Consider the following 27,712-nt stretch of genomic DNA (forward strand, 5'->3'; position numbering starts at 1 on the left):
TGGTAAAGGTTGATCTTGGTTTCATCTGTCCAAAGAATGTTTTTACCGAACTGTGCTGGCTTTTTTTTATATGTTTGAGCAAAGTCTAATCTAGCCTTTCTATTCTGGAGGCTTATGAGTGGCTTGCACCTTGCAGTGCACCCTCTGTATTTTACTTTCATGCAGTCTTGTCTTTATAGTAGACTTGGATATCGATAGGCCTACTTCCTGGAGAGTGTTGTTTACTTGGTTGGCTGTTGTGAAGGGGTTTCTCTTCACCATGGAAATGATTCTGCCATCAAAAAAAGCCAGCACAGTTCGGTAAAAACATTCTTTGGACAGATGAAACTGTTGTCTTCCGTGGACGTCCAGGTCTTTTGGCGTTGTTGAGTTCACCAGTGCTTTGTTTCTTTCTCATGATGTACTAAACTGTTGATTTTGTCACTCCTAATATTGTAATTTCTCGGATGTGTTTTTTCTGTTTTTGCAGCTTAAGGATGGCTTGTTTCACCTGCATGGAGAGCTCCGCATGTTGTCTGTTCACAGCAAAATCTTCCACATACAAGCACTCCCCCTCAAATAAACTCCAGGCCTTTTATCTGCTTAATTGATATTGTGGTAATGTGCAGAATCAAAATTAGAAAAAAATATTTATGGACCTAACTGTACTTCTTTAACCACTCTGGATACATCCTTAGTCTTTCTCTTAAAGGTCTGTTGAGAGGTAAGGAGACTTTTTACTCCACTACCTAATATTACCATTGTAACCTTATTATTTCCTCATATTTTATTTATTGTATGGTCTATTATAGTCATATACTATATGCTTGCCTATTTCAAGGACGAATGTAACACCAAATAGGACTTATCGCCCCTAAATTGTAAGTGTTTTCCCCCACACTCATTACCTTCACTCATCTTAATCTATTTTTTGGAAATATCACCTTGACTACAATATGCATAATACCCATTATTTTTTCCTATAGATTTTTCAACTATATCCTTATTTGCAGTCCTATGATCCAGTGCCATATCTACTTTTGGTATCTTTCACGTCATTACAGCAATTCCTTTCTCTCACATTCTGACTTTTGACTCACCCCCTTTATTTTTTATTAAGTCCTTTTATATCTTTATGATATGTTAAATAACTCTATAACTTATATGATCAACTAACTGTGAAAATCAGTCATCAGAAAGTATTAGAGGTATACATGAATGGGAATGGCTATGTTTTTGGTTTATATATGCCTTATATTGTTTGAATATATATCCATTTATCTGTACATACAAGGTTTCTGAATATGTATTCTAACGAGTCATCCATCTTGATGTATTACTATATCCATATATAACTTTTCTATGCACTAGAATATGATTATATTCTATTTGTACTAAGTAAATCTATTTATTACATGCCTTTCTCTATAGTTTATATCTACTCAAGTCTCTTGATCCTGAGGGAAGCCATTGATATGGCGAAATGTGTTGGGAAACTTTCAGAGACACCAAGTACAACTCTTTGATGCACTCTGATTTAGTATATCTTTGATTTAACACTTGTTCGCATGTATGTTTTATTATTGATCTGCTATCCTCTATACTTATATATTTCATATGTAATGTAATATGTAACTATGAAGTAATACATTTTTAATGCAACATTACCTTACTATTGTCCTGTTTTTCAACAAAAACATTGACAGACGCTTTAATACCATACAAATATTAAGCCAGCAAAAGCCTGTTTTTTTTTTTTTCTTCTTTTTCTTCCTATTGTTGCCTACGTATGAAACTTTATTTTTATCATTGGATATTCAAAAGGCTTCAAAAAGCATATCATGGCAATACCTATTCTCATTTTTGTTTGTAATGGGGTTTGGCCCGCACTTCACCAATCTTCTTAGGGCACTATATGGTACTTTTTATATGGTACCTTTGGCCACATTCTCCCTGGGAGGCTTCTTGTCCTCCTCCATTTTGACCAAAAAAGGCACTAAGACAAGGCTGTCCTCTTTCCCCACTCCTCTTTGCTTTAGCCATGGAGCCGTTGGCGATTGCTATCAGATCCAATCCAAATAATAAAGGCATTCCTTGTGGTAGCATGGAACATAAATGTGCCCCCCCCCCCCCCCCAAACACTGTACCCAATCTGTTCAGAATTTGGGGTTTACAGGTTAACAGTGCCAAATCACAAGCTGTTAATATTAATGTCCCTGCCAACCTAATTGGGATTCTTACAGGCTCATACAAATTTCAATGGAGTGAAAAATCACTTCAATATCTTAGTAATAAATTTACCCCCTTTTATCAAACCCTGTACCATGCTAATTATGAACCTCTCTTTAAAACTACTTTCAGGCCTGAACAGATGGATAATGTCCCTCCTGTTATGGTTCGGACGGATAGCTCCCGAACCCAATCCCCATCCATTATCTACATCATCTGCAAATGAAAATTATGTACTTTATTTGGAACGGGAAAAGAAATTGGGTCTAAAAGGCCTCTCTGTACGCTCCATTACTCAGGGAGGTTTGGCAGTCCCCCATATTATCCATTTATTATAGAGCAGTACAATTAGCCCAAATCTTATTGTGTAATGTCTCTGGTCCCAGGCCCCAATGCATGGACATGGAAGGGCTAGCTTGTCCACAGCTTCCTTTATCTGTCCTCCTTTAGACTTCAAAGAAATATAGACCTCCGATAACCTGCTAAGCCCTTGTCCATTCTCCGACAATTTGCGATAAGCTGGAATCTCATCCGCCCTTGCCACTCCCCATGCAAAACTTAGAATACGTAGAACAATGGGAATAGATCCTTGGGGTATGCTGGGAAAAGAAAGCCTGGGATGAAATATTGTTTAGCTTAATCTAAAGTTTCCCTGAACTTGGGCCTAGTTGAAGCTAATTGTAAGGTTTTATTCCGGTGGTACCTAGTCCTAGACCGACTGGCAAAATACACCCCAACAATTTTTCAATTTTGGTTTAGAGGGTGTATATCTAGAGCAGGGGTCAGCAACCTTTACTATCAAAAGAGCCATTTTGCCCCCTCTTCCACTAAAGAAAGTCTGGAGCCGCAAAACATAACACTATAAACTTTTAACCTTTCTGTTTTGTCATGCTCTACATAGGTCTCCTCCCTTTTTGCCTTCCCTACTCTGGTTTCCCCCCTTGTATCTTGTCCTTCTCCTGTCCTCCCCTTTTGCCCTTCCTTTATCTATACCGGTATGTACATTTACGGTCTAATCCTGTTTCAGTTTGATCAGTATATTAGTGTTTTTTTGTTTTATTTTTTCAGTATGTGTCATTTTCTGTTTTATCCAACACTATACTATGTATGCTTTTTATTTTGTTACACTTGTATGTATCAACAAATACTGCTTTATTCCATACCAGAACTTGTCATATGTTACAATGATCATTGTTTGGAAAGTATTCTACTTTTGGTTCTCATCCAACTGTTTAGTAACCTTTTGTTCATGGTAAATTTGTAAACATTTTTAATAAAAAGTTTGAAATACAAAAACTTACCTTTACAGAAAGCCCCGGGTCTGGACTGATTTTTATAAAACTATAAGACGTTCTCCTCCACTTTACCCCACTCCTAACCTCCCTGTTCAGCAGTTTCTTAGAGGGAGCTCCAATTCCATGACCTATGCTGCACTCTTACATTTCTCTTTTTCCCAAACCAGCTAAAGACCCACAAAGCCTTTCAAGTTATCACCCCATAGCACTCCTGAATTCCAATCTAAAGATCTTTACCAGAATTCTGGCTACCCGTCAAGGAACTTACCTGCCTGCTATAATTAGTAAGGACCAAGTTGGCTTTTTAGCCTACTGACAAGCAGTAGATGACACCAGACCGACAATTGATATTGTGGAACTATAACTTCCATATATGGTTTGATATACAATGCTGATTATTCACTCCTCAAATGGCGTGCCCTTCCGATATTGTTGTTTGGTGGGGTTGCCCTTGTCAAAATGTTCATACTCCCTAAAATGCTGTTTTTTGGGTTTTTTTTTGCCACTCTCTGTCCTGAACCCACGATTGGCCATTGGACCACTGCAGGCTGCTACTCTTGATTTTATCTGGGGATATAAGTCCCACTGATTGCCAGTTGGTGTTTGGTTGGGAGAGGGGGGTTGGGTCTTCTGGAGTTCCTCAGATATTTTTTGGCAACACATCTCCGCCATCTAGCCTCTTGGACCACCCTGCAGTCGTTCAATAACTGGACAGAAATAGAGAAACTATGGATGGGCCCCCACCCACCCTAACTCTCTTCTATGGCACTCCACTAACAAAATACCTGTACTGGGTCCCAGGCAGATCTGGGTCCAAAGTAAGGATAAATTTTAATTGACTGCGCCTGCCTGTGTACTCACATCCTTCCTGTACAATCCTCAACTGCCAGATGGTCTGAACACCAATATGGTTGCTCCATGGCATGCCAGGGGCCTATTCCATTTTGGACAGCTAATCCACCCATGCTCCGTCAGCTTTTTGCCTTCTCGGATCTCCAGGGGACGTTTGACATTTTCCTCAACCAGCTTTTATAGATCTCTTCAAATTAGACACTATGCGCAGTCACTTGCCAACAATCCAACCTTCTACCAAATGACAGGCTTTGAATGTATGTGTGCAGGAGGCCCACAGGTTTTGGGTAGAAAACTCCCTCTGGAGATCTGGCGGCTTATCTGGAACTCTGCTCGGAAGAGCTCCTTTTTCTCTTTATAAAGAGAGCTTACAAGAGAGATACTGGTCAATGACCTGCTAGAAGGTTTATTTGAAATCCCAGTATCTATAGATATAGTTACACACTTACTGGGTCTACCCATACTAAATCTGGGTAAAAAGCTGTCCTCCCATGTTCTGACTGCGGCTAAATGTCTTGTATCAAGACATTGGAAAATGATTTTCTCTCCTGGGATGTCCGATCTTTATGCATTAATTAAGGATGTCCAGCCTATGGAGCACCTCACAGCTAGGCTGCATGACCGCATTAAAACATTTACCGCTATCTGGGCACCATGGGATTCATACTTAATCCTCTACAAACCTATTTAGACAACAAACTATAAAGAACAAGAGGGCACTCTTTGCGTCCTAGAGGAAAAGAAGCTTACGCTCCGCTGTAAGCTCATCTCTATGCGGTTCAACTACCTTATTTCTAAAAGACTTGTTTATAATGAAACTGTTTGAATTGTGGTGTTTTGATTTCTCCTAATTTATTTAGGCTTGCTTTAATATGCACTTGTATTGTTATTGTTTGTAACCCTTTCTTTTTCTTTGAAAACTCCAATAAAACACTATTTTTATATATATAAAAAAAAGTGTTTGTCAGTTGTCAAATCCTCATATATCTGACATGGCAAGATTTTAAGGTCCCACACTTACAACATGCTTTTGTGAAATGTGGAGAATAGTTTTCAATACAGTATTATAGATACATATGGATCTGAGAATGAGTAGTTTAAAAATACTTCCAGCACATTTTAAATAGCAAAAAGGGAAATTCTCAACAAGTGGTTTAACTAGTTTTTTCTGGGGGAATTCTAGTTATGCGGACTGGGTTTTCTTTTCGGTCTCCCTAAATTTAACTGTTTATCTTAAATGCTGCAATTTTATTATCTATCTATAATCTGTAATGCAAGAAATGTGTAGTGAATGTACAAAGCTCAGACCACTTTAAACTTGCATTTTTTTTTTTTTTATGGCAGCCCTAGAGAACATTTTATTAGCTGTAATTTTGTTGCTGTTTTGGCTTTATTGAATGGTTTATTCAGTTTTAGCTTTTTTTTTTTTTTTCTTCTTTTCTTCTTTCTTCTTTTTTTTTCTTCTTCATTGAGCACTTCACCACAGCTTGCTTGTTCAGTTCTTGTTTTGTAGCCATAAACTGTTTGTATTCTTTTACTGGATACCGCTAGCAGCATATACTCTTTTTTTTTTTTTTTTTTTTTTTTTTTTTTTTTGCTAGAACAAGAAAAAAAACCCAGTGTAAGCACTAGAATGACTTGATGAACTGTACAAGAGGGCTCATATAGGTGATCAAATACCAGATTGTTTGTGATCTCAACAAGCAATTAGAAGCTTTTTTACTTTGATTAGGCTCATCACTTTATATGATCACCATCTTCATGTAAAGAAGGTGATCCTGCTAGTGATCCCTTTTTAGAAATAGGCCCCTAGGTAGTATTGATGATCTTGGGAGTGCTGGGTATTTTACTTGATGCTTAGTGACTGAATAGAATTGTGGGGGGAGCATTTATAAATGTTTTCCAGGAATCCATTTTATCAGCCTCATGGAATGTACCCTGCAAGAGATTGGATTTCCATCGTGAAAATAATCTTGTGCTTGTTTGACAATGCCAATAAATCTGTATAACTGACTGCGTTGAAAAAGCAAAAAGGGAGCCTTGTGATCTCTGGTCATCTGCTAAACGTGATGACGGCCTGGTCCATGATCAGAAAACTGGAAATGGAAACAAAGAGGCCATCCAAAGAAGAGAGGGCGGCTGCAAGTGAGATTGAATATGAAATAGGAAACTGCAGTGAAGAATCTGATGAATGGACCAGCTCTGAGAGTGAAGGAGAACAGCAGGGAGGAAAAAGTGCCATTAGCAGCTATGTTAACATTTCTAGCAAGCCACACAGACAGCTCTGCAGATCCCCTTGCCTAGACTGTCCCAGCTTCTCTCAAAGCAGTATCCAAGTTCCCCTTGAACAACCAGCAAAGACAGAAGATTCTAGGAGTAGCCTAGACAGAGAATATCAAGCAAAAATGGACTTTGCCCTAAAGTTGGGCTATAGTGGGGAACAAATCCAAGCTGTTCTTAACAAGTTAGGAGCAGATGCTCTTATTAATGATGTCCTAGCTGAGCTTGTGAGATTAGGCAACAAAGGGGAGTCCGAGGCACAGACTAGTGGAAGCAGTCTGAGTAGCAGCAGTCTTGTACCTAGAGGCCCTTGCATCAAAGAGATAACAAGTCCTGAACTGTCCTTAGAAGATGAAGTTGTTGACAATTCAGATAACCTCAGACCAATCGTCATTGATGGAAGCAATGTAGCAATGAGGTTGGTACATTTATCTATATCAAAGAAATAATTTCTTGTAACCTCTATTAACAGCAAACATATTTGTCTGCCTTGAAATCAAGGCTTTGTTTCATTGAAATATGGATTTGTATGTTGGAAATAAGAAGAATGTATCGGTGATTTGCAACTGTTAGCACTTAATGTGTGCTTGAAATAAACATGTCATCATCTTGGATAACAATCTAGCATTTATCCTGCCGGATAACTGAATGCTCGTCTTTCCCTCCCAGTAGAACCAACAATGCTATCTCTATAGTGCCTATTCCTTTCTACTGTCCCTGGAAATAATCATTACCTATTTTTTCCAACAGTGAATCCAGCTTCTATATGGGGCTTAAGTGTGCATTTAAATACATGTAATTTATATATGGCTTTTCACAGCTACATATGCAATTACATATTAAAAATACAAACAAAATTTTGTAAGATTTTGCATGCAAAACTAAAACATCTTTTTAATAACACTGGACATTGAACAAATACTCCCTTCTGTGTTTGTCTTTAAAAATGTCATACAATATATGTACTTTATCTAAATCTAAACTCTAGACTGTTGCTGATTGAATACATATCTATGTTGGTTTAGACACCAGTGAAGCACAAGCACTGTGCAGCACTGCAAAGCAGGAAGATCTTCCTCTGTATGTAATAAGCACTGCCATTTACATATAATATGACAAACTGTACCAGGCTTTTAAAGCTGAACTCTAGTGGGCACTTTACATCTACCCTTAAACTGCCCTATCCCTCCCCGTGTAGTGTCCCTTAGTACCTTTTTTTACCTTAATCATGTACTGTGTAATCTCTCTTCTTTGTCCCCGTGACATCATTATTATTATTTATTAATATTATTAAACAGGATTTATATAGCGCCAACATATTACGCAGCGCTGTACATTAAATAGGGGTTGCAAATGACAGACTAATACAGACAGTGATACAGGAGGAGAGAACCCTGCCCCAAAGAGCTTACAATCTCGTAGGTGGGGGAATTACACACAATAGGATGGGAGATATGTAGTGGTGGTTTTAAAAGACAGAAGAAGATGGGTAGGCAAGTTTGAAAAAATGGGTTTTGAGTGATCTTTTAAATGAACAGAAAGTAGGAGCAAGCCGAATAGGACGAGGAAGACCATTCCAGGGAGTTGGGGCAGCTCTAGAGAAGTCTTGTATCCGTGCGTGTGATGAGGTTATGAGTGAGGAAGTCATTAGTAGGTCATTAGTAGGTCATTGGAAGAGCGGAGAGAGCGACAGGGGGAGTATTTTTTTTTTTTTTTTTTACCAAGTCAGAAATGTAAGTGGGACAATAACTGTGTAGGGATTTGAAGGCAAAGCACAGGAGCCTAAATTTGATTCTAAGGTGAAATGGAAGCCAATGGAGAGAACTACAAAGAGATGCAGCAGAAGAGCGGAGGGAAGGATGGATGAGTCTGGCTGCAGCATTCATGATAGGTTATAGAGGAGAGAGTTGGGTTAGTGGAATACCAGCGAGATGGATGTTACAGTAGTCCAGACGGGAGATAAGAGCATGTACAAGGAGTTTGGTGGTCTCAGGGGACAGGTAGGGGCGGATTTTGGAGATGTTGCATAGGTGAAATTGACAGGACCTGGAAATGTTCTGAATATGGGGGGTAAATGAGAGGGCCGAGTCAAAGGTGACACCAAGACAACGTGCCTGAGGGGAGGACCGAATAACAGTGTTAACAGTTAGATATATGTCAGGGGGAGATTTGGAATTTGAGGGGGGATGATGATGAGTTCTGTTTTATCCAGGTTGAGTTTCAGGAATCGGTCAGACATCCATGAGGAGATGGCTGACAGGCAGCATGAGACTTTATCCAGGACTGAGGGGGACAGGTCAGGGGTGGACAGATAGATTCGAGTGTCATCAGCATACAGATGGTACTGTAAGCCAAAGGAGGATATGAGACTATCGAGAGAGGAGGTGTACAGAGAAAAGAGAACCGGTCCAAGAACTGACCCTTGGGGAACACCAAGAGGGAGGAGAGTGGGTGAGGAGGAGTTACCATTGAAAGGAGCGGTCAGACAGATAGCAAGACGGCAAACCAAGAGAGCAGTGTCACAGATACCAATGGAGTGCATGATTTGTATTAGAAGAGGATGATCAACAGTGTCAAAAGCAGAGGAAAGATCAAGGAGAAGGAGCAGGGAAAAGTTGCCTTGAGACTTAGCTCTGATGAGGTCATTGGCTACTCTAGTAAGGGCTGTTTCAGTGGAGTGGACAGCTCTAAAACCAGACTGGAGAGGGTCAAGGAGAGGGTCAAGGAGAGAGTTGGTGCTCAGGTAATGGGTGAGTCTTTTGTAGACAAGGCGGTCAAGAAGTTTGGAGACATATGGGAGAAGGGAAATAGGACGGTAGTTGGAGGGTAGGGAGGGGTCCAGTGAGGGTTTCTTTAGGATAGGGAGAATTATGGCATGTTTAAAAGCTGAGGGGTATTTACCAGTAGAAAGGGAGAGGTTGAATAGTTCAGTTAGGGCAGGGGCCAGGGTGGAGGAATGGGCACGGAGTAGATCAGAGGGAATTGGGTCAAGTGGACATGTAGTAGACGGAGATGATGAGAGAGAGTTAAGACTTTGTCCACAGTAGCAGGGCTGAGGGAGGCCAGTGATGATTTACAGGTGGAAGCGGTGGGCAGACACATCATGTCTGATTTTGTCTATTTTATCTCTAAAGTAGGTGGCAATGTCTTTGGCAGCGAGGTGTGGGGTTTAGGAGGGAGTCAATTGTAGAGAAGAGGTTGCGTGGGTTGGAGGCTTGAGAGGAAATGACCGCGGAGAAATAATTTTGTTTGGGGACAGTGAGCTCTGTGTTGTAGCTTGGCTTTGTAGTCCATGAAGTCAGCGCTGAGGCCAGATTTCCTCCACTTGCGCTCAGCTGCATTACAGGGGCTGCAAAAGAGTTATCCGCAGGAGTCCACAGACTCTGCCAGTCTCTGTGGCTGGTGAGCTATGAGAGGCAGAGTGTTGAGTGCTGGAAAGACAGGGACCAATCTCACTACTGCTCTCATAGCTTAACACAGTCACCCTGCTGTGGCAGTACAGAAGCTCAGGTGTATGTAACAGCCTAGAAGCCTATTAGTTTTATTTATTTTTAAGTTCAAGAGCAAGATATTGTATAGAAGCACAACAATTTTTTATTTTTCTGCTGCTTTTCTTTTGTTCTGCTGCTTTTACTTCTAATACCATGGTTGCAGCCACTTTTAAATTGAGTTTTGATGCTGCACACAGTTCATTAGGCATACAAAATGCACAGATATGGGAAAACCTTTATCCCTATACAGCAGAGATCTTAATATAACAGAATAAAGGGGAAGTTTGTGTCTTTATTTACCTTGTATGTTTTTTTTCATCCAGCCATGGCAATAAAGAACTCTTCTCATGCCGAGGAATACAGTTGGCTGTGGAATGGTTTCTGGAGAAAGGTCACAAAGACATCACTGTCTTTGTACCAGCTTGGAGGAAGGAGCAGTCTCGACCCGATGCCCCAATTATAGGTAAGATGGATATTATTAAAGTGTTAGAATAATAAACTTTGTTAGAATAATCAGAACTTTTCAGGGGTGCATAATATAATACTTGTATTACAACTAGAACAATCTAGTTTTGCATGTTGGCCTAACACAAATAGTTGTTCTGACAAATATAGATGTATATTTTCCAAAAATGTATCGTTCGCCACATACTCGCGTTGACAATTAATTTGTTATGAAGAGAAAAAAAACTGACTAGAAAATTAATAAAATCAAGGTAAGTCTTTTCATTATTTTGATAGATTCTAAATTTGTATCCAAGTCAATGACAAATGTTTAATTTTATTGAATGAAGTCTCGTGTCTTTACACAGCTTTAGTCATAATGACTGCATGTTACCACTAAGTTAAAGCAGATCTGTGCTCTGGCTCTAGGTATGTGTGGAGAAAACCTGAGCAGTGTTTTTTAAAAAGATTGATGTTCTGTTTTATAGCCTCCTATAGATGATTTGGACCACTAATAATAGTTGCCTTTTTTTAACCAAAGAGTCTGAGACAACATTTGCTGCACTGGTATTGTAATTTATGTTTTAACTAGTTATGAACACAGAGGACTTCCTAGCTGCACCATTTAGGCATGGTTCAGAAAGTCAGCAGGTCTAGGCATGGGTTCATGAGGAATACTGGCCCTAATGAAAGGAATCTATTACTGTGATAAATATGGAGGCTATCATTGCTGACTTTATTATGGTGACAGGAAAGGTTTATTAAGTTATAAATAGGGATCTGCCTGCTGATTACTGGTCTTTGACTCAACAGGTACTGAAGACGATGGGTTGAAAATAAAGTCAAGAAACCAACAAATATTTTTAGAATGAGAAATTGAGAAAGGCAGCCTCCATATTAGCTCAGTAGATGTTTACTCTTAATAGAACCTGTATAGAGTATTGAAAGGTCCTTGAATTTCATAAAAGAACTTTTGCTTTATCCACAGACCAGGAGGTTCTGCGGAAGCTGGAGAAAGAGAAGATTCTCGTGTTTACACCATCCCGCCGAGTGCAGGGTCGCAGAGTTATTTGCTATGATGACCGTTTTATAGTTAAGCTAGCTTTTGATTCTGATGGCATCATTGTGTCTAATGACAACTACAGAGACCTCCAGAATGAAAAGCCTGCATGGAAGAAGTTTATTGAAGAAAGACTTCTTATGTATTCATTTGTCAATGACAAGTAAGGTTCCTCTTTTCTGCATGATTGCCATTGGCCTATATTCATGATCATTAAAATGCTTCTGTATACCCTATGGCAGTGGTTAATAATTTGTTGGCATCCAGCTGTTAAGAATCACACCTTTTGCTTAACCTGGTGCTCTGCTTTCCACTGTCCAGCTGCACTTCCTGTCCCTTCTCCTTTGCAGCACACCTGTGATGCGCCATGAATTTTTTTTTTTTTTTTTATATATAAATAACTATGTTCTAAAGCTGTGACAGTCTTCATGAATACATATTTGTGCTGTTCAAAGAAAACAGTAAGTTTTTCTAATAATTTGATTACTTCAAATGTGTTTTGAACTTTTCATTTTGTACCTAGATTTATGCCTCCAGATGACCCGCTTGGGAGACATGGACCCAGTCTAGAAAATTTCCTAAGTAAAAAGCCTGTTGTTCCTGAGCATAAGAAGCAACCATGTCCCTATGGTAAGCAGACCTCGCTATGTGTGTTTATAGAATATACAGTTGCTACATGGTCTGAAAGTTTAGATAACTTTTTTTTTTTTTTTTTTTTTTTTTTTTTTTATTAAAAAATAAAAAATTGCCCTAAAAAATATAGTGGCTGTCATGCTGATCCTGTAATGTTGGCAGTTTTTCGCCAGTGTCAAAAACACTAGGCGATCTCACTCCAACCTGTTTGGAATTGCTTCCTTGCTATTAAGGTCAGCAACTGCCCTGGCTTTTTGAGATTCTGCTTCTGTCTGGGCTAACGAAGTAACTATTTTACAGAGGCCAGTGAAAGGCTCCTGCATGACTTTGCCATTGGCAATGTAATATGGCAATAAGTGACTCAAGGGAAAACAAATATGTAGGTCAGTAGTACTGCATGCTTGTAGTAGAATTTAAGATAGTAATAAAACAGAAGATAAACATATTTTGTTTTTGTTTTTTTAAATATGTCTTTATTAGCAGCAGGTAGTTATAACAATCAATAATAAACATTGCAGTGAAATATGACCGTACAGAAAAGTACAAAATAGAGCATAATAGGCCAAAAACTGTCAACTACCGCTGCCCCACCTCAATTTTCTGTTTTCCTAGAGTATAGAAGACATCTTTAACAATAATCAACAAAACCAGACAAAGTATTAAACAGAAAACCTAACCCCTTAATAGAAAAAAAAAAAGCGTTAAGCAGAAATAGACACTTTACAATAAAATATTGACCCGTACCTAATGGAATTAGAGTAGAGGAACTGTATTTAAGGATTCAGACATTACCCAAGGTCCTAAGGTCATACCAAGTGGTGTGTCTAAAAAGTTCTATAATGTCTTGGAGCTGGGCTGGGGAGAGAGTGTGCCGTAAATAAGGCATCCATGTACCAAAGAATCTTTGCGAGTACATATGTTGTTTTAAGTGGTCCTTCTGATGATGTCCTTTTTCTTCCTCCATTTTCTGTTTTTCTTTTCTTTTTCTTTTTTTTTTTTTTTTTTTTTTTTTTTTAGGAAAGAAATGCACCTATGGACACAAATGTAAATACTACCACCCTGAGAGAGCAAACCAACCATTGCGATCAGTGGCTGATGAACTTAGAATAAGTGCAAAACTGTCAGCAGTCAAGACAATGAGTGAAGGGGCATTGGTGAAATGTGGGACTGGGCCATCTAATTCCAAGGGAGTCAGGTCCATGGAAACAAAGCGAATTGCTCCTAAAAGGCAATCTGATCCTAGTATTCGTTCTGCAGCTGTGGAGCCAGAACAAAGGCTTTCAGCAGCCCGCAAATCAGAGGCCAACTCTGTGCCATCACTTGTATCTGCCTTGAGTGTGCCAACTCTGCCACCTCCTAAGAGTCATACTGTCAATGCTTTAAACACACGTTCAGCAAGTAGCCCTTGTCCTGGTTCATCACCGTTCTCCCACCAGAAATCCTCCTTAGAGCACATGGCGAGCGTTCACTACCCTCCAATACTGGTCACTAATAGCCATGGTAATTCTGTCAGTTACACTGAGGAGTATCCAAAATATGACTCTCTGGGAGACCACGGTTACTACTCAATGCTTAGTGATTTCTCTAACTTGAGCATCAGCAGTATGCACAATTCTGAAAGCTACAGCACAGAGAAGGACCAAGCAGCATTTTCAAGAAACTCAAGCCCATGTCCAGATAGTTGCATGAGTCACACCAGCAGTGATTCCTACTCTTCATACAGTGACCTTTATTTTGGCATAACTGATCCAGGACTCGAAGACCCCAACAAAACCCAAAGGCCACCTCCACAGAATAGGTTGCATGTTTACCATGAAGCTTTACCACAAGTACAGAGCTATGGGCAGGAAGAGCCCATGCAGGCTTCCCGCAAACAGTCCTCTTCTCACTTGGCTCTGCATATACAACATCCGTTTGTAGGGGCAAGGTCCAGCTGTCCTGGGGTTTATCCAGCACCAGAAAATATGAACACTTCTGCTAATGCACAGCCTGGGAGAGCTCTAGTCATGACTAGAATGGATAGCATATCAGACTCCCGCCTTTATGAGAGTAACCCCATGCGGCATAGAAGACCTCCACTGTGTCGTGAACAACATGCTAGCTGGGACCCTTTACCTTGCCCCACTGATTCGTATAATTACCACTCATACCTACTTAGTGATAGTCTCATGCAGCCATGCTATGAACCAGTCATGGTAAGGAGCATGCCTGAGAAGATGGAACAGCTCTGGAGATCCCCTCACTGGACAGCTATAGCCAGTGAGCATAGAGAGCAACACGTTATTCCAGACCATCAGTATCAGACCTATAAAAACCTTTGTAATATCTTTCCTCCAGCGGTGGTACTTTGTGTCATGGGGAAGAACCCGCATATGACCGATGCTCAGCAGCTTGCAGCGATTATTGTTTCAAGATTACAATCAGGTCAACAGCACTCTTAATATCATCTTTTAATGCCTGGACAGTAGTATCTATTGATCAAGTTGCCTGAATAAAACCTGGCAAACCTGGTTTTTCACATTTCGCTTTTTGAGATATCTTTTTTGAGATTGATTTAGTTTTACTTTTTCTTGCCACCACTTAACCATTATAAAGACGATAAACTTTCATTTATTTATTTTTTTTAAACGTTTTGCTCTTTTTAGCATTCTCGAAGGAATGCATATTTTATTGTATAGATATATTTATCCCTGCTAGACCTGTATGACAGGTTAATCCTCGGTTCCTTGGAAGGCAAAGTCACTGATTCCTATTCTTAATAAAGAGGGTGGAAAAGTCAGTCAATCTCTTCAATCTCTCCAATGCTGGAAGTCCCAGTACATCATCGGAGCACATGAGTTGCTTGCATCATGTTAGGTTCAGCTGTTATAAAAAAACACCTATTCACAGTGTTTGAAGTTATATAGCATGCTTACCTGTGTATGTGCAGCTTCACTCACTGTGTACATAGCAGGTTCCTTTTCTCTATTGTTTAATACAAATGCTGTCTTTGCTTAAAAAGAGGTTTCAATTGCACAAGGAAATGGTATTGTTAGACACACAGATCTTTGTTTCTTTCACAGGTCATGTATACATTACCATGTTGCAATGCGTGGCTGTACTACAAATTATACATTTTTTTTTTTTTTTTTTTTTTTTTTTTTTTTTTTTTTTTTTTTTTTTTTTTTTTTTTTTTTTTTTTTTGGTAATAGACATGTCTCAATCACATTTGTGTTTTTGGTGCCCAAAATACAAAGGAGGCCTTTAACGTTTACAACGGGCCAAATGCATGTAATATTTTGTAACAGAGAAAGAAACGTGTTTGTATATTTTTCAATGTAGTTATGTGTCCGTTTGTAAGCAAAAGACCTGGACATTTTTCTTAAAGAAAAATCAATTCTGATAGTATTTGCATTGATACTTGATCATGTCACAGTGGTATCCACAGCTCCTGATGAAATGTAGCTTAAGACTTTTGATTTCTGAACATGTTATTCATTTTGGCTATGAAATTATATTTAATGCCAGTACCTTGATTGTTGGTTAAATGTCTAACAAATTTCAACGGTGGTATGGATAAGAGCTTTAAATAACATTCATGGAAAAATATTTAAAATTTTTGGTAGATGTGGAATTTGGGTTGCTGAACGATGACTAGTAATCCCATGGATTAGTGTTACAAAATAGTATTTGGAAGCTTCATTTGGCCTAAATGAAATTAATTCAGAGCATAAAATTTTTAGTATTTACGAAGTGTTGTCTATCATTTGGGTTTATACAAATATGGACGTGCTTAGCCTGTATAAATGTTATTTTTAGTCCACAACAGGAAGAAAGAATGTTTTGGTTAGTATTCTCCTCCACTACCAATAACTTTGTAAATGTCAGTAATATTAGTTATTTTAGTTTGGTGTCAGTACATGACCTTATTCTTAGGAATACTAAAGGTGTAACTATCATTGCTGCTTTTTTTTTGGTTATTATTGGCTTATGTACAAAGATGTAAGGGGAAACACTGCAGATAATATTGCCTGACCAGGCATTTTCTTGGTTGTCTTCTGCTGTACTCAGGTTGCTGAACCTTAGCACTATCTTATATTTCACTTTTTAATGAACCTATTGTATAATACATAAAGGTTTTGAAGCCAATTCATAGCCAGTGCTTTGGGCTTTAGTCGACCTATTTTTTTTTTTTTTTTTTTTTTTTTTTTTCATGAAACTGTAGAAGGGCTAACCTGCTTGCCCTTTTGTTATTTCATGAGAAAGTGAAAACTGCCTAAATGTTTCTTCCTGTGAAACAAACTGAAAGTCAGTCTGTCGTTAGGGTTTTCTCTGGCTTTCTGAAAATGGGTCTTCGTCTGCTCCATGTTGGCTTTAAATATTTGTATTTACCGGGAACCTATGGTATATGCTTTGAGCCTCCTATATCTGTGCCTGTAGGACCTATGTTGTCTATAGTCATGAGTCCTCTCCCACTCAAAGTAAAAATGAGAACTGAAATACTTGTTGTAGGTAACAAGTCTTTTCAGATTCTATCAACCCTGAGTCTGATAGAGAAGTGAAAGTGGCATTGAGTTAACAAACGCTGTTCAATATTAGGGTTAACCTGGCAGGATGGCTCCTCCATCACAACGAAGGCTCCCAGTTGTGCTGATATAGAAGCATATTGTTAAAGTTTGCACTATCCTGTAACGTTTTAGGAATATCAGCCTTTAGTCCTAGATAGGAACCTCCTCCAGTGTTGTGCTATATACTTGTTATTTTCCCTTCTCTAATTGCTCAAACTACCATTCCAGGGTAATGTTCATAATCATTAGATATTTATAGCCTGTATTTCCACTAATCTGTGTGAAAGAATCGGTCGGATGGCATTTACATCTATTCAGAATGGAGATCCTGAGCAATTTTTAATTTGCACACTTCAATATGCTATAATGAGCAATTAAAGACCAAAGTGGTACCTGGAATGGAAATTCAGGTCAGATCCTATTGAATATGTTCTACTATTCATATCTAACACTACATGTTATCTCCTTCCCACCAAAAGACTAAAACGTTTAAAATATACATGTACCAAAACAATGTTCCATTAAATACCCTGATTGCCATCTTTTGAGCTTAATAAACAGCATTAAACTAATTCTGTTAACTTATTAAATAAGGAAAGAGATACATTTCTATAACATTATTAGATTGGGAAAACAGTAAAATGAGTTTGCTTAAACAAATTATATTGGTCGAGATGGGCCACATACCCTGATGTTAGTCAATGGCCCTGATTTAATAAAGCTCTCGCGGGCAGGAGAGAATACACTTTAACCAGTGAAGCTAGGTGATAAAGCAAACCTGGAATGGATTTTTTCAATGTCATTTGCTATTTGTTAGCAAATACTTTGAATCCTGGACCAGATCCATCCCAGGTTTGTTGGATCACCCAGCTTCATTGGTGAAAGTGTATTCTCTCCAGCCTTGGAGAGCTTTAATAAATCAGGGCCAATGTGAGAACGGGAAGGAAGAAGAAAAGCCAGGGTATTTGTTTAATGTGGCAATGTATTTGAAAATCGTTTGCAAATTTGTTCCTGATTTCAGGAATACACATAATATAAAACAAAATTCATATTGTTCAGCACACAAACACAAATAAGGTCAACCCCACTGTGCTCTAAGGCATGGGGGTACCTTTTGACCTGGTAGCTAGACACAAAATCTCTAAATATATTAAGGTAATTTTACAGTTTGTGCCCCGACGCGTTTCGCCTCTGAGGGCTTCTTCAAGGGACTTCGCAAAAGAGGTCGTATATCATGTTGATATCATGTAGCAAACATAATGTGACACAATGATACAATGTATTGTTGATATCGATACCATGTATTGTTGAACTATATGTGTCACATTATGATATCAACTGAGTTGCCATTAATTTTGGACTGTTTTATTTCATTATGGTACTTTTCTGATTTAAAAGATGAACATCATTGCTGAATTACACATGTTATGTAGTTCTCACTATTTGACGACAATTGAGGTTGCATCAATTTATGTCCACTATATGTATTGAATCTGATCGGTTTCATTTTTTTAAACCTTACTAATTGAATATCATTTATTTAGAACACAAATTAACTGCATTACAACCTTTTTAGAAAAGTCCCCTGAAGAAGCCCTCAGAGGCGACACATGTCGGGACACAAATTGTAAAATTACCTTAAAATATTCAGAGATGTTGTGTCTAGCTACCAGGTCAAAAGGTACCCCCATGCCTTAAAACACAGCGGGGTTGACATTATTTGTGTTTGTATGCTGAACAATATGAATTTTGATTCATAATATGTATATTCCTGAAATCAGGAACAAATTTTTACATGATTTTCAAATACATTACCACATTAAACAAATACCCTGGCTTTTCTTTCTTCCCATTCTCTGGAAAACATTGATCTGAACTTGGTGTATGATAAATATGACCCAAAAGCCCAGTTACAGCCTAAACTTCATTACCAGAGAGAAGGTAGACTATCAGTCTGAGTTTTATTAGTTTATGTTCCAGGCTTCCAATTTTGTTGTTCTTTTCTTTAAAACCGCAATGAAAGTGATAATAAAAGTTGGAGCATGCTTGACCAGTTTTATCCAGGATTGGCCTGGGGCAGCCGAAATGCCCATCTCGCAAAGCCAGAATTGACCTTTTGGTTGTTGATACAAATTGTATCCTTTTTCTTGATTGTATAAAAAAAAACTGAGGACATTGTGTATGTAAATGTATATATTTCTCCTGAATAAAAAAAGTATACACAGGCAAAAAAAAGTGTAGAATAGTTACGGTAATGCATTTTCACTGCTATGTTTGTGACACTATGTGTCACTTTGTTGTAGTCCATGGTGTGGAAGCCACTTCCCTGCCATTGTCCCTGCAGCTCTCTCCCTAAAGTACAATGAGTTGCAGGACTAGGCTGCAGTGAGGAGGGTAAATAACTCCTTAATGACTTGCCAATGTAGTTTAAAAAAAGACCTTTTTAAATTTTATTATATAAATATATATATAAATGGCTCAGATTATGTACAGGTAACCTGTGCATACATTACATAACTTGCCTTATATTTAAGTGGACCCATCTCCTTCATACTGTGGAAGCAGCCATATTGTGGGTGAACCCTTTCTGACCATGACATGCAACTTCATTGTGGCATAAAGCATCTAGTTGAAAGTGAAGCAGAACGTTTGTGCAAAGTGAGGTAGCCACTAGAAGCCAATATGATTTCATCGTGATTTGTTGGCTGCTTTGTACTTTTTTACATTATTTTTTTTTTTTTTTTTTTTTAATGTAGGCAAGTCTATTCCTTTTGAGCAATGGTTCATCCCAGAAAATGTCAGCCCTTACAGCTTCCAGGTGATGGGTACACTTTATCAGCTTTATGTTCCTAAGTAGGAATCTTGGTACAGGCACTTGGCGTTTTTGTAGTATTTTGTAAAATGTGCACTGCAAAAAAACATTAAATTCCACTGAAGCGGTTATATAGCAGTATTTTGCAATTCTTTTGTACCGTGATTTGTGCTGTGTGATATTTTATATTATTTTGTTGCATGGAATCAACTTTTAAGTACAGTAAGTAACTGGGTTTTGTGTTGGCTCTGCATTGTGTATTTGCACAGGGCAAGTCAGTGGCAAGTGGACAGTATAGTCTCTGCCACATATTCCTATTAGACATTTACCACTAGTTAGGAGTTTGCTTTGTTATAATTTTTCACAACATAATGTGTCCCACATTTCTGTTGCTGTCATGGAGTTCCCACTGTACACCTAATGATGAGATGATATTCAGGTATAACTTAAGCAGATGACTTATTCTCCACATACACAAAGGATGAACTTCTCATTACAAGTAGTAATGTTCAGAAGACATTAAACCATAAATGCCTTGTTACTGTGTTAGAAGTTAAACAGCTGTTTTGTGGCTAGCTTGAGCCATTTTGTATAAATAGGAACTGCATAGTGATGGTCATATAGTCCATATTTTCTTTATAACCTTTTTATTACCGTATTTTTCGCCGTATAAGACGCTCCGGAATATAAGACGCACCCAATTTTAAAGGAGGAAAATTTAGAAAAAAAAGATTGAAGAAAGTGCGTCTTATACGGCAAAAAATATGGTACATTTTTATTATAACTACATTAAATTGAATAAATGTGATGTATTTCAGTTCACCAGTCCTTAGATCAAATGTCTGAATTAGTTTTACTTGTTTAAAATGTGCAGAAAATACCTGGTAATCTTGCTAAAAATGCGGTGTTCCTGTGAACTGAACAGAAAGAAAAAAAGTTTCTATTTTCTGTAATCTCCCTATTCCTCCAAGTGATGGAGGTGAACAAAGTTAGACATATTTGTAGTGACAACCATGCCTACTATGAGTACTGGGCTTAGACACTCCGGGATATAAAAGTGTTATTCACAGGAATAACAGGTAAATGTGGTTGTGTGTGTGTTCAGGAAAAAAGGAATTAACTTTAAAATTGGATAGATTTGTGGTTTGCCACCCCAAGTATAAACTACTAATGAGTAAAAAAGAAAAGAGAAAGCTGGGTTTTTTTTGTAATGTGCCTTTGTTGTAATTATTGTCACAGTATAACAATTATTAAAATTTACAAAATTAAGTAGATCTTGGCCCATTCACAAGCATGGGTATATTCAGACCAAACTTACATGGATTAAACAGACATTCAATAGGTCTTTACCCATTACAGCATGGGTGTATTTAGACCAGACTTGCTAGACAGGTATACTTTTCTGGCCTAAAGCAATAAAAGATTAATTGAGATAGAACCTAAATGTCTCTCGTCCTGACCCGTTTCGCCTGAATGGCTTCCTCAAGGGATTTATAGAGATCATTAATGATGCACTGCGTGATAGAAATATGCAGCAAAATGCATTGTTGTTAACAATGTAAACAAAATAAAAGTGATTGAGGTAAAATTTTCCTACAGACGTAAGATGATCGTAACAGCATGAGCTTTTTAAGATATAGTGTTCATACAGTAAACGGATAATACATAAAACATTCTAAGGTATATAATCTATGTGCATCTAAAATATCATACACACAATTATATTTATATATACATCTTTTTCAAGCTATACGGAGTAGCATCATGTGATATATTTGTAATTATATATAAGGTTACTTAGTTGATTTAATCTGATTATGTGCCAGAAGAGGCAAAGAGGAGTCAAAAGAATGGACCTAAAAGGTGAATAAGTAGGAAGATCAGATGTCCATCAATATTCAGGGGGAGAGGCTCAAAAATTGATTATCTTGGTGAGGTGATATATTAAAGCAATATTCTGGTGCAGTTGATAGTAGGTGGATATAAGTTGGTGGATAAAACTTGCTAATCATAAATGCTATTCCTTGTTGTTCAAAAAAAAAAAAAAAAAAAAAGAGAAAAGGATATTATAATATTGATTAATGGCTTCCCTAAATGATATTGGTCAAACTTCACTGCAGAGTCGCACAGTACAGGAGGTGCCGGGTCTGTCAAAGTGAAAGGGATAGGATATGGATATCCTTCCCTATAAATGCACCCACGCATGCGTCGTGGACCGCAATGTTTACTTCCACCCACTGGTTAGTAGGGTGGAAGTATATAAACTAGCATGCATGCGCCATAAGCCTAGAAGAATCACTTCTGCCCTTTGAGTTCCCTGACTTATTGACCTGCCCATATAAAAATAATCGGCGGCTCAATGATCCCCAATAGAACACAGTGGATCAAATGGGGACAAAGTGTCTAATTGGCAGGTGGGGAAAAATAACCCCATCCGCCCTGCAGACTTCGGGCCCCACCGACAAGTCAGTGGGCCGCTTGGCCCCCCGCTAAGACCATGTCACAACATGCAGCCTGGTGCTCAAGTGGACAACCCACTTAGATTTCCATTGTAGAAGTTTCTTATAGTTGGCCACCAGGTTTGCACATATCTCAGGAGTGATTTTGGCCCACACCTCTTTGCAGATCCTATCCAAGTCAGTAAGGTTTCAAGGATGTTTGTCAACTCGAACCTGAAGCTCCCTCCACAGATTTTCTATGGGATTAAGGTCTGGAGACTGGCTAGGTCACTCCAGGACCTTCATGTGCTTATTCTTGAGCCACTCCTTTTGTTGCCTTGGCCGTGTGTTTTGGGTCATTGTCATGCTGGAATACCAATCCATAACACATTTTCAATGCCCTGGCTGAGGGAAGGAGGTGCTCACCCAAGATTTGACAGTACATGGCCCTGTCCATTGTCACTTTGATGCAGTGAAGATGTCCTGTCCCCTTTAGCAGGAAAACACCCTGAAAGCATGTGTCCACCTCCATGTTTTTGATGGTGGGGATGGTGTTCTTGGGGTCATAGGCAGCATTTCGACTCCTCCAAACACGGTGAGTTGAGATGATGCTCAATTTTGGTCTCATCTGACCACAACACTTTCACCCAGTTCTCCTCTGGATCATTCAGATGTTCATTGGAAAACTGCAGACGGGCCTGTACATGTGCTATCTTGAGCAGGGGGACCCTGCGGGCTATGCAAGATTTCAGGCCTTCATGGTGCAGTGTTGGCAATTGTTTTCTTGGTGACTATGGTCCCAGCTTCCCTGAGATCATTGACAAGTTCCCCCCGTGTAGTTCTGGGTAGCTTCGTCACCGTTCTCATGATCATTGCAACTCCACGAGCGGAGATCTTGCGAGGAGCCCCAGACTGAGGGAGATTGTTGTGTTTCTTCTATTTGCAAATTATCGCGTCAACTGTTGTCACCTTCTCACCAAGCTGGTTGGTGATAGTCTTGTAGCCCAGTCCAGCCTTGTGTAGGTCTACAATCTTGTCCCTTACATCCTTGGACAGCTTTTTGGTCTTGGGCATGGTGGCTAGTTTGGAATCTGATTGAATGCTTCTGTGGATAGGTGTCTTTTATACAGGTACTGTAACAAGCTTGGGTTAGGAGCACTCCCTTACAGAAGATGCTCCTAATCTCCGCTTGTTATCTGCATAGTGGGAAGACACCAGGGAGCCTGAAATCTTGCTGGTTGATAGATCAAATATTTATTTCACTTATTACAATGCACATCAAGCTCTGACTTTTGAGCACTGGGTTTTTGAGGGTTCTTTTTGTTGTTCTGTCTCTCACAGCTACAAAAAACCTACCATTACAATTCTAAACTAGTCACTTCTTTGTCAGAGGGCAAACGTACAGAATCAGTAGGCTTCATTTATACTTTGAATTGTTGCACCTGTTTTGATACTTTTTTTTTTTTTCTTTGGTTGCAACACTGCAAACTAATTCATATCAAGCTGTATATATACTAATTATCAAATTAGTTGTCCAGCTGAGTTGCATACTCATTCTAACACACCTGATGGTGATGGAAGGAGGTCCAGGTTGCCAAGCACAACATCAAACCAAATTGACAAGCTCACAAGCAGGATCAAGCACTCCTTAATACTGTATTGTATGCATTATTTAGGTCTTTACATGATTCAAATAGTATTAGTATAGAAAACTTCCAGGGACAAATTTACAAAACATATTTTTTTTTGCTTGACCGCTTTCCAGGGTGTTTATGCAGGTTTGAATGCCATTTTAGACCTTGGTCCACTATATATTGACTTCGTCACATCAGCTTGGTAGTGGAAGCACATAAAGGTGGATTCCTCCTTTTAACCAGAAGCAATAGTATCCATGTCCTGGATAATAGGACATAAATAATATAGAAAAATGTTCTGTTAAATCGTGTCTTGTTGGCAACTAGAATGGTGCTGGATTGTATTTTTCTGGCTTTTCTGGCTGCATAAGCAATGCTTGACCAAAATCTGCACTAAATTGCACTCTGCCCTAGTTTGGCAAAGTATTTTTGGAAAGTGTCACTTAAAGGCAATGCTATTTAATTTCACAAAGGATTAACGTGTGCTTGCTAGGACTTAGACTCCCAGGTTTGTTTTCAACCCAAACATGATGTGCCCAAATATGTAAATACTAACACGTAAAGTTGTTTGCAATCAGTTTATCCCTGACTCAACGTCCCTCTGCTGTGCTTTGGGAGCTGGAGATGTTGGTGCACCTCTGGCTCGAGTTCCTCTGGAATGTCCCAGGTTATCACCATGGTGCAGGCACAGGTTGTGCAGGACGCAGCATGCCATGATGACTCGGGCAGCTTTCCAGGGTGCATACAGGAATTCACCACCGGGCCATGGCAAGCACAGAAAACGTGCTTTTAGCAGCCCGATGGTGTACTCCACAACCCCCCGGCTTTTATGCAGCCTTGTTGTGATAGAATCTGCCCATATCCTTTGTCAGCTGTTAAAAGACAAAGCAAAGTGGTAGTTCTTGTTATAGTAAGTGTTCTGTGAATGCAGTGTAACACTAGAGTTTGTTGCAAAGGTTGCTAAGGGTTGTGCTCTCAGGTTAGTTTATTGCTTTTTAGTTAGGAGACATTGTTACTACTGACTACCACACCTATGCAAAGGGACTTTGTGGTGTATGACTGCAACTTCTTAGCAACATAATGGGAGTGTTTATGATTTAACTACTGTTGTATTACAGTAATGACATTATACATTACCTATTAACCAGCCTTCAGGCATTTCCCCGGAGTTGAACTTCTGGTAGAGGGGCTGTCTGACGCAGAACATAGGCATCATGGCATGAACCTAGGAAACCTGTACGTGCACTCATGCATCTCCTGGCATCACAGACTACTTGTACATTCAGCGAATGATACTGCTTCCGGTTTCTAAAGGAAATTTCCTGTTTAGGGGCCTGAATTGCCACATAGGTACAATCCTGCTCAATCCTGAAGAAACTCAGCTCTACATTCCTCCACTCCTCAGCTGTGTGTGGAAAATGAATATACAGTTAGGTATATAAATAAATATTTGGACAGACAACTTTTTTCTAATTTTGGTTCTGTACATTACCACAATTTTAAATGAAACAATTCAGATGCAGTTAAACTGCAAACTTTCAGCTTTAATTCAGTGGGTTGAACAAAAAGATTGCATATAAATGTGAGGAACTAAAGCCTTTTTTACACAATCACTTCATTTCTGGGGCTCAAAAGTAATTGGACAAATTAAAAAGCTGAAAATAAAATGTTAATTTCTAATACTTGGTTGAAAACCCTTTGCTGGCAATGACAGCCTGTAGTCTTGTACTCATGGACATCACTAGATGCTGGGTTTCCTCCTTTTTAATGCTCTGCCAGGTCTTTACTGCCGCGGCTTTCAGTTGCTGTTTTTGTGAGCCTTTCTGTCTGAAGTTTAGTCTTCAACAAGTGAAATGCACTCTCAATTGGGTTCAGATCAGGTGACTGACTTGGCCATTCAAGAATATTCCACTTCTTTGCTTTAATAAACTCCTGGGTTGCTTTGGCTTTATGTTTTGGGTCATTGTCCATCTGTATTATGAAACGTCTCCCAATCAATGTGACTGCATTTAGCTGGATTTGAGCAGACAGTATGTCTCTGAACACCTCAGAGTTCATTCAGCTGCTTCTGTCCTGTGTCATATCATGGATAAACACTAGTGTCCCAGTGCCACTGGCAGCAATTCACGCCAAGCCATTACACTGCCATGTTTTAAAGGATGATGCTTTGGATCATGAGCTGTTCCACACCTTCTCCATACTTTTTTTCTTGCCATCATTCTGGTAAAGGTTGATCTTGGTTTAATCTGTCCAAAGAATGTGTGTTTTTTTTTGTTTTGTTTTCCAGAACTGTGCTGGCATTTTTAGATGTTTTTGAGCAAAGTCCAATCTAGCCTTTCTATTCTTGAGGCTTATGGGTGGCTTGCACCTTGCAGTGCACCCTCTGTATTTACTTTCATGCAGTCTTCTCTTTATGGTAGACTTGGATATTTGATATGCCTACTTCCTGGAGAGTGTTGTTCACTTGGTTGGCTGTTGTGAAGGGGTTTCTCTTCAACATGGAGATAAATCTGCGATCGTCCACCACTGTTGTCTTCCGTGGACGTCCAGGTCTTTTGCTGAGTTCACCAGTGCTTTGTTTCTTTCTCACAATGTACCAAACTGTATATTTTGCCACTCCTAATATTGTAGTAATTTCTTGGATAGGTTTTTTTCTGTATTTGCAGCTTAAGGATGGCTTGTTTCACCTGGATGGAGAACTCCTTTGACCGCATGTCTCCAGGTCTTTTATCTGCTTAATTGATAATGACATAATGAAGGAATTGCCCACACCAGCCTGTGAAATAGCCTTTGAGTGAATTGTCCAATTACTTTTGAGCCCCTGAAATGAAGTGATTGTGTAAAAAAAAGGCTTTAGTTCCTCACATTTTTTGCAATCTTTTTGTTCAAGCCCCTGAATTAAAGCCGAAAGTCTGCAGTTCAACTGCATCTGAGTTGTTTCATTTAAAATGTAAATAAATGTAGTAATGTACAGAACCAAAATGAGAAAAAAAAAGTTCTCTGTCCAAAAATGTATGGACCAAACTGTATAGTGGGATGAGGTCCACAATGGCATTTATGACCTGCATAAACACCCTGGATACTGTAGGCTGGCTCAGGCCACAAACTAGGGCCGAGGTAGTTTGGAAGGATCCCCTTCCTTAAATAGTGTCCAGGAGTCTGGTCATTCCTGGCACAGCTTGTGTTCTTTGTTTTTGGAGAGGTTTTTTTTTCCAGTATATTGTTTAAGTTCTGGATGACATGATGGGACAGGCGGAATCACACTTTGATATCATGGTCCCGCATGTCATCCAGGTTGGTCAGTTTTCCAAAAATCCGTTGTTCCCAGACCCGTTGAACAACAGAGGCTTCTGCTCCTCAGCTTGTTGGCTAGATGTAGCTTCTTCTGCAGTTCTTCCTCCTCCATATTCTTAAACCCCACAATACACGAATGCCTAGGCGCATACATAACGCGCTCGTGCCTGTGCATATACATACGCATGACTTCATAGTCATGCGCATGTCACTGCAACCCTATATATTTTCACAGAACTTCTTAGACCTTATGCTTGCAACATTTCAGAAGCTTTAGAGTGTAAAAAAAAGTGTTTAGAAAAACACAAAAAAATTTTAAGGTAAGAATCCACCATTTACTTCCCAAAAGTGTGTTTTTTGTGTTGTCCCATAACTGTATTTCGTTCTTTCTCCTAGGACCATTTATTGGCCATGGCCCACCACTGCTGGCACCACCAGCATGCCATGGCATTCTTCAGACCATAGACCAGCAGGCAGCTCCCTCAGGCAAGCTAGGTTGCCTAGACTAGTTTTGTTTGGGGGGAAATCGGAGATCATTTTTGTAATATGAGCTGTTTTTGTGTTTTTTGCATTCTTTTTACTTGCATTAACAATGTACCCTGTTTTCCCGATGATAAGGCACTGTCTTATATTTTTTGAAATGCCAAAATATGCCCTGTGTCTTATTTTTCCATGAAGAAGACTACAGTACACATTTATTGTTGAAAATCACTCATGTGCCATT

The 27,712-nt window shown here is 39.0% G+C and overlaps 1 protein-coding gene across 1 annotated transcript; it reads left to right on the forward strand.

Moving 5' to 3' along the window:
- The first annotated feature begins 576 nt into the window (after positions 1-576).
- On the forward strand, positions 577-17,685 carry LOC140342874 (probable ribonuclease ZC3H12B). The gene is made up of 6 exons (XM_072429246.1): positions 577-703; positions 6,262-7,053; positions 10,450-10,589; positions 11,559-11,793; positions 12,154-12,260; positions 13,281-17,685. The coding sequence occupies exons 2-6, from the start codon at positions 6,425-6,427 to the stop codon at positions 14,702-14,704; spliced, it is 2,535 nt and encodes an 844-aa protein (XP_072285347.1). The 5' UTR covers positions 577-703; positions 6,262-6,424; the 3' UTR covers positions 14,705-17,685.
- The last annotated feature ends 10,027 nt before the right edge of the window (positions 17,686-27,712 follow it).

This window comes from Pyxicephalus adspersus, chromosome W, assembly GCF_032062135.1.
Source record: "Pyxicephalus adspersus chromosome W, UCB_Pads_2.0, whole genome shotgun sequence".
Taxonomy (NCBI): Eukaryota; Metazoa; Chordata; class Amphibia; order Anura; family Pyxicephalidae; genus Pyxicephalus; species Pyxicephalus adspersus.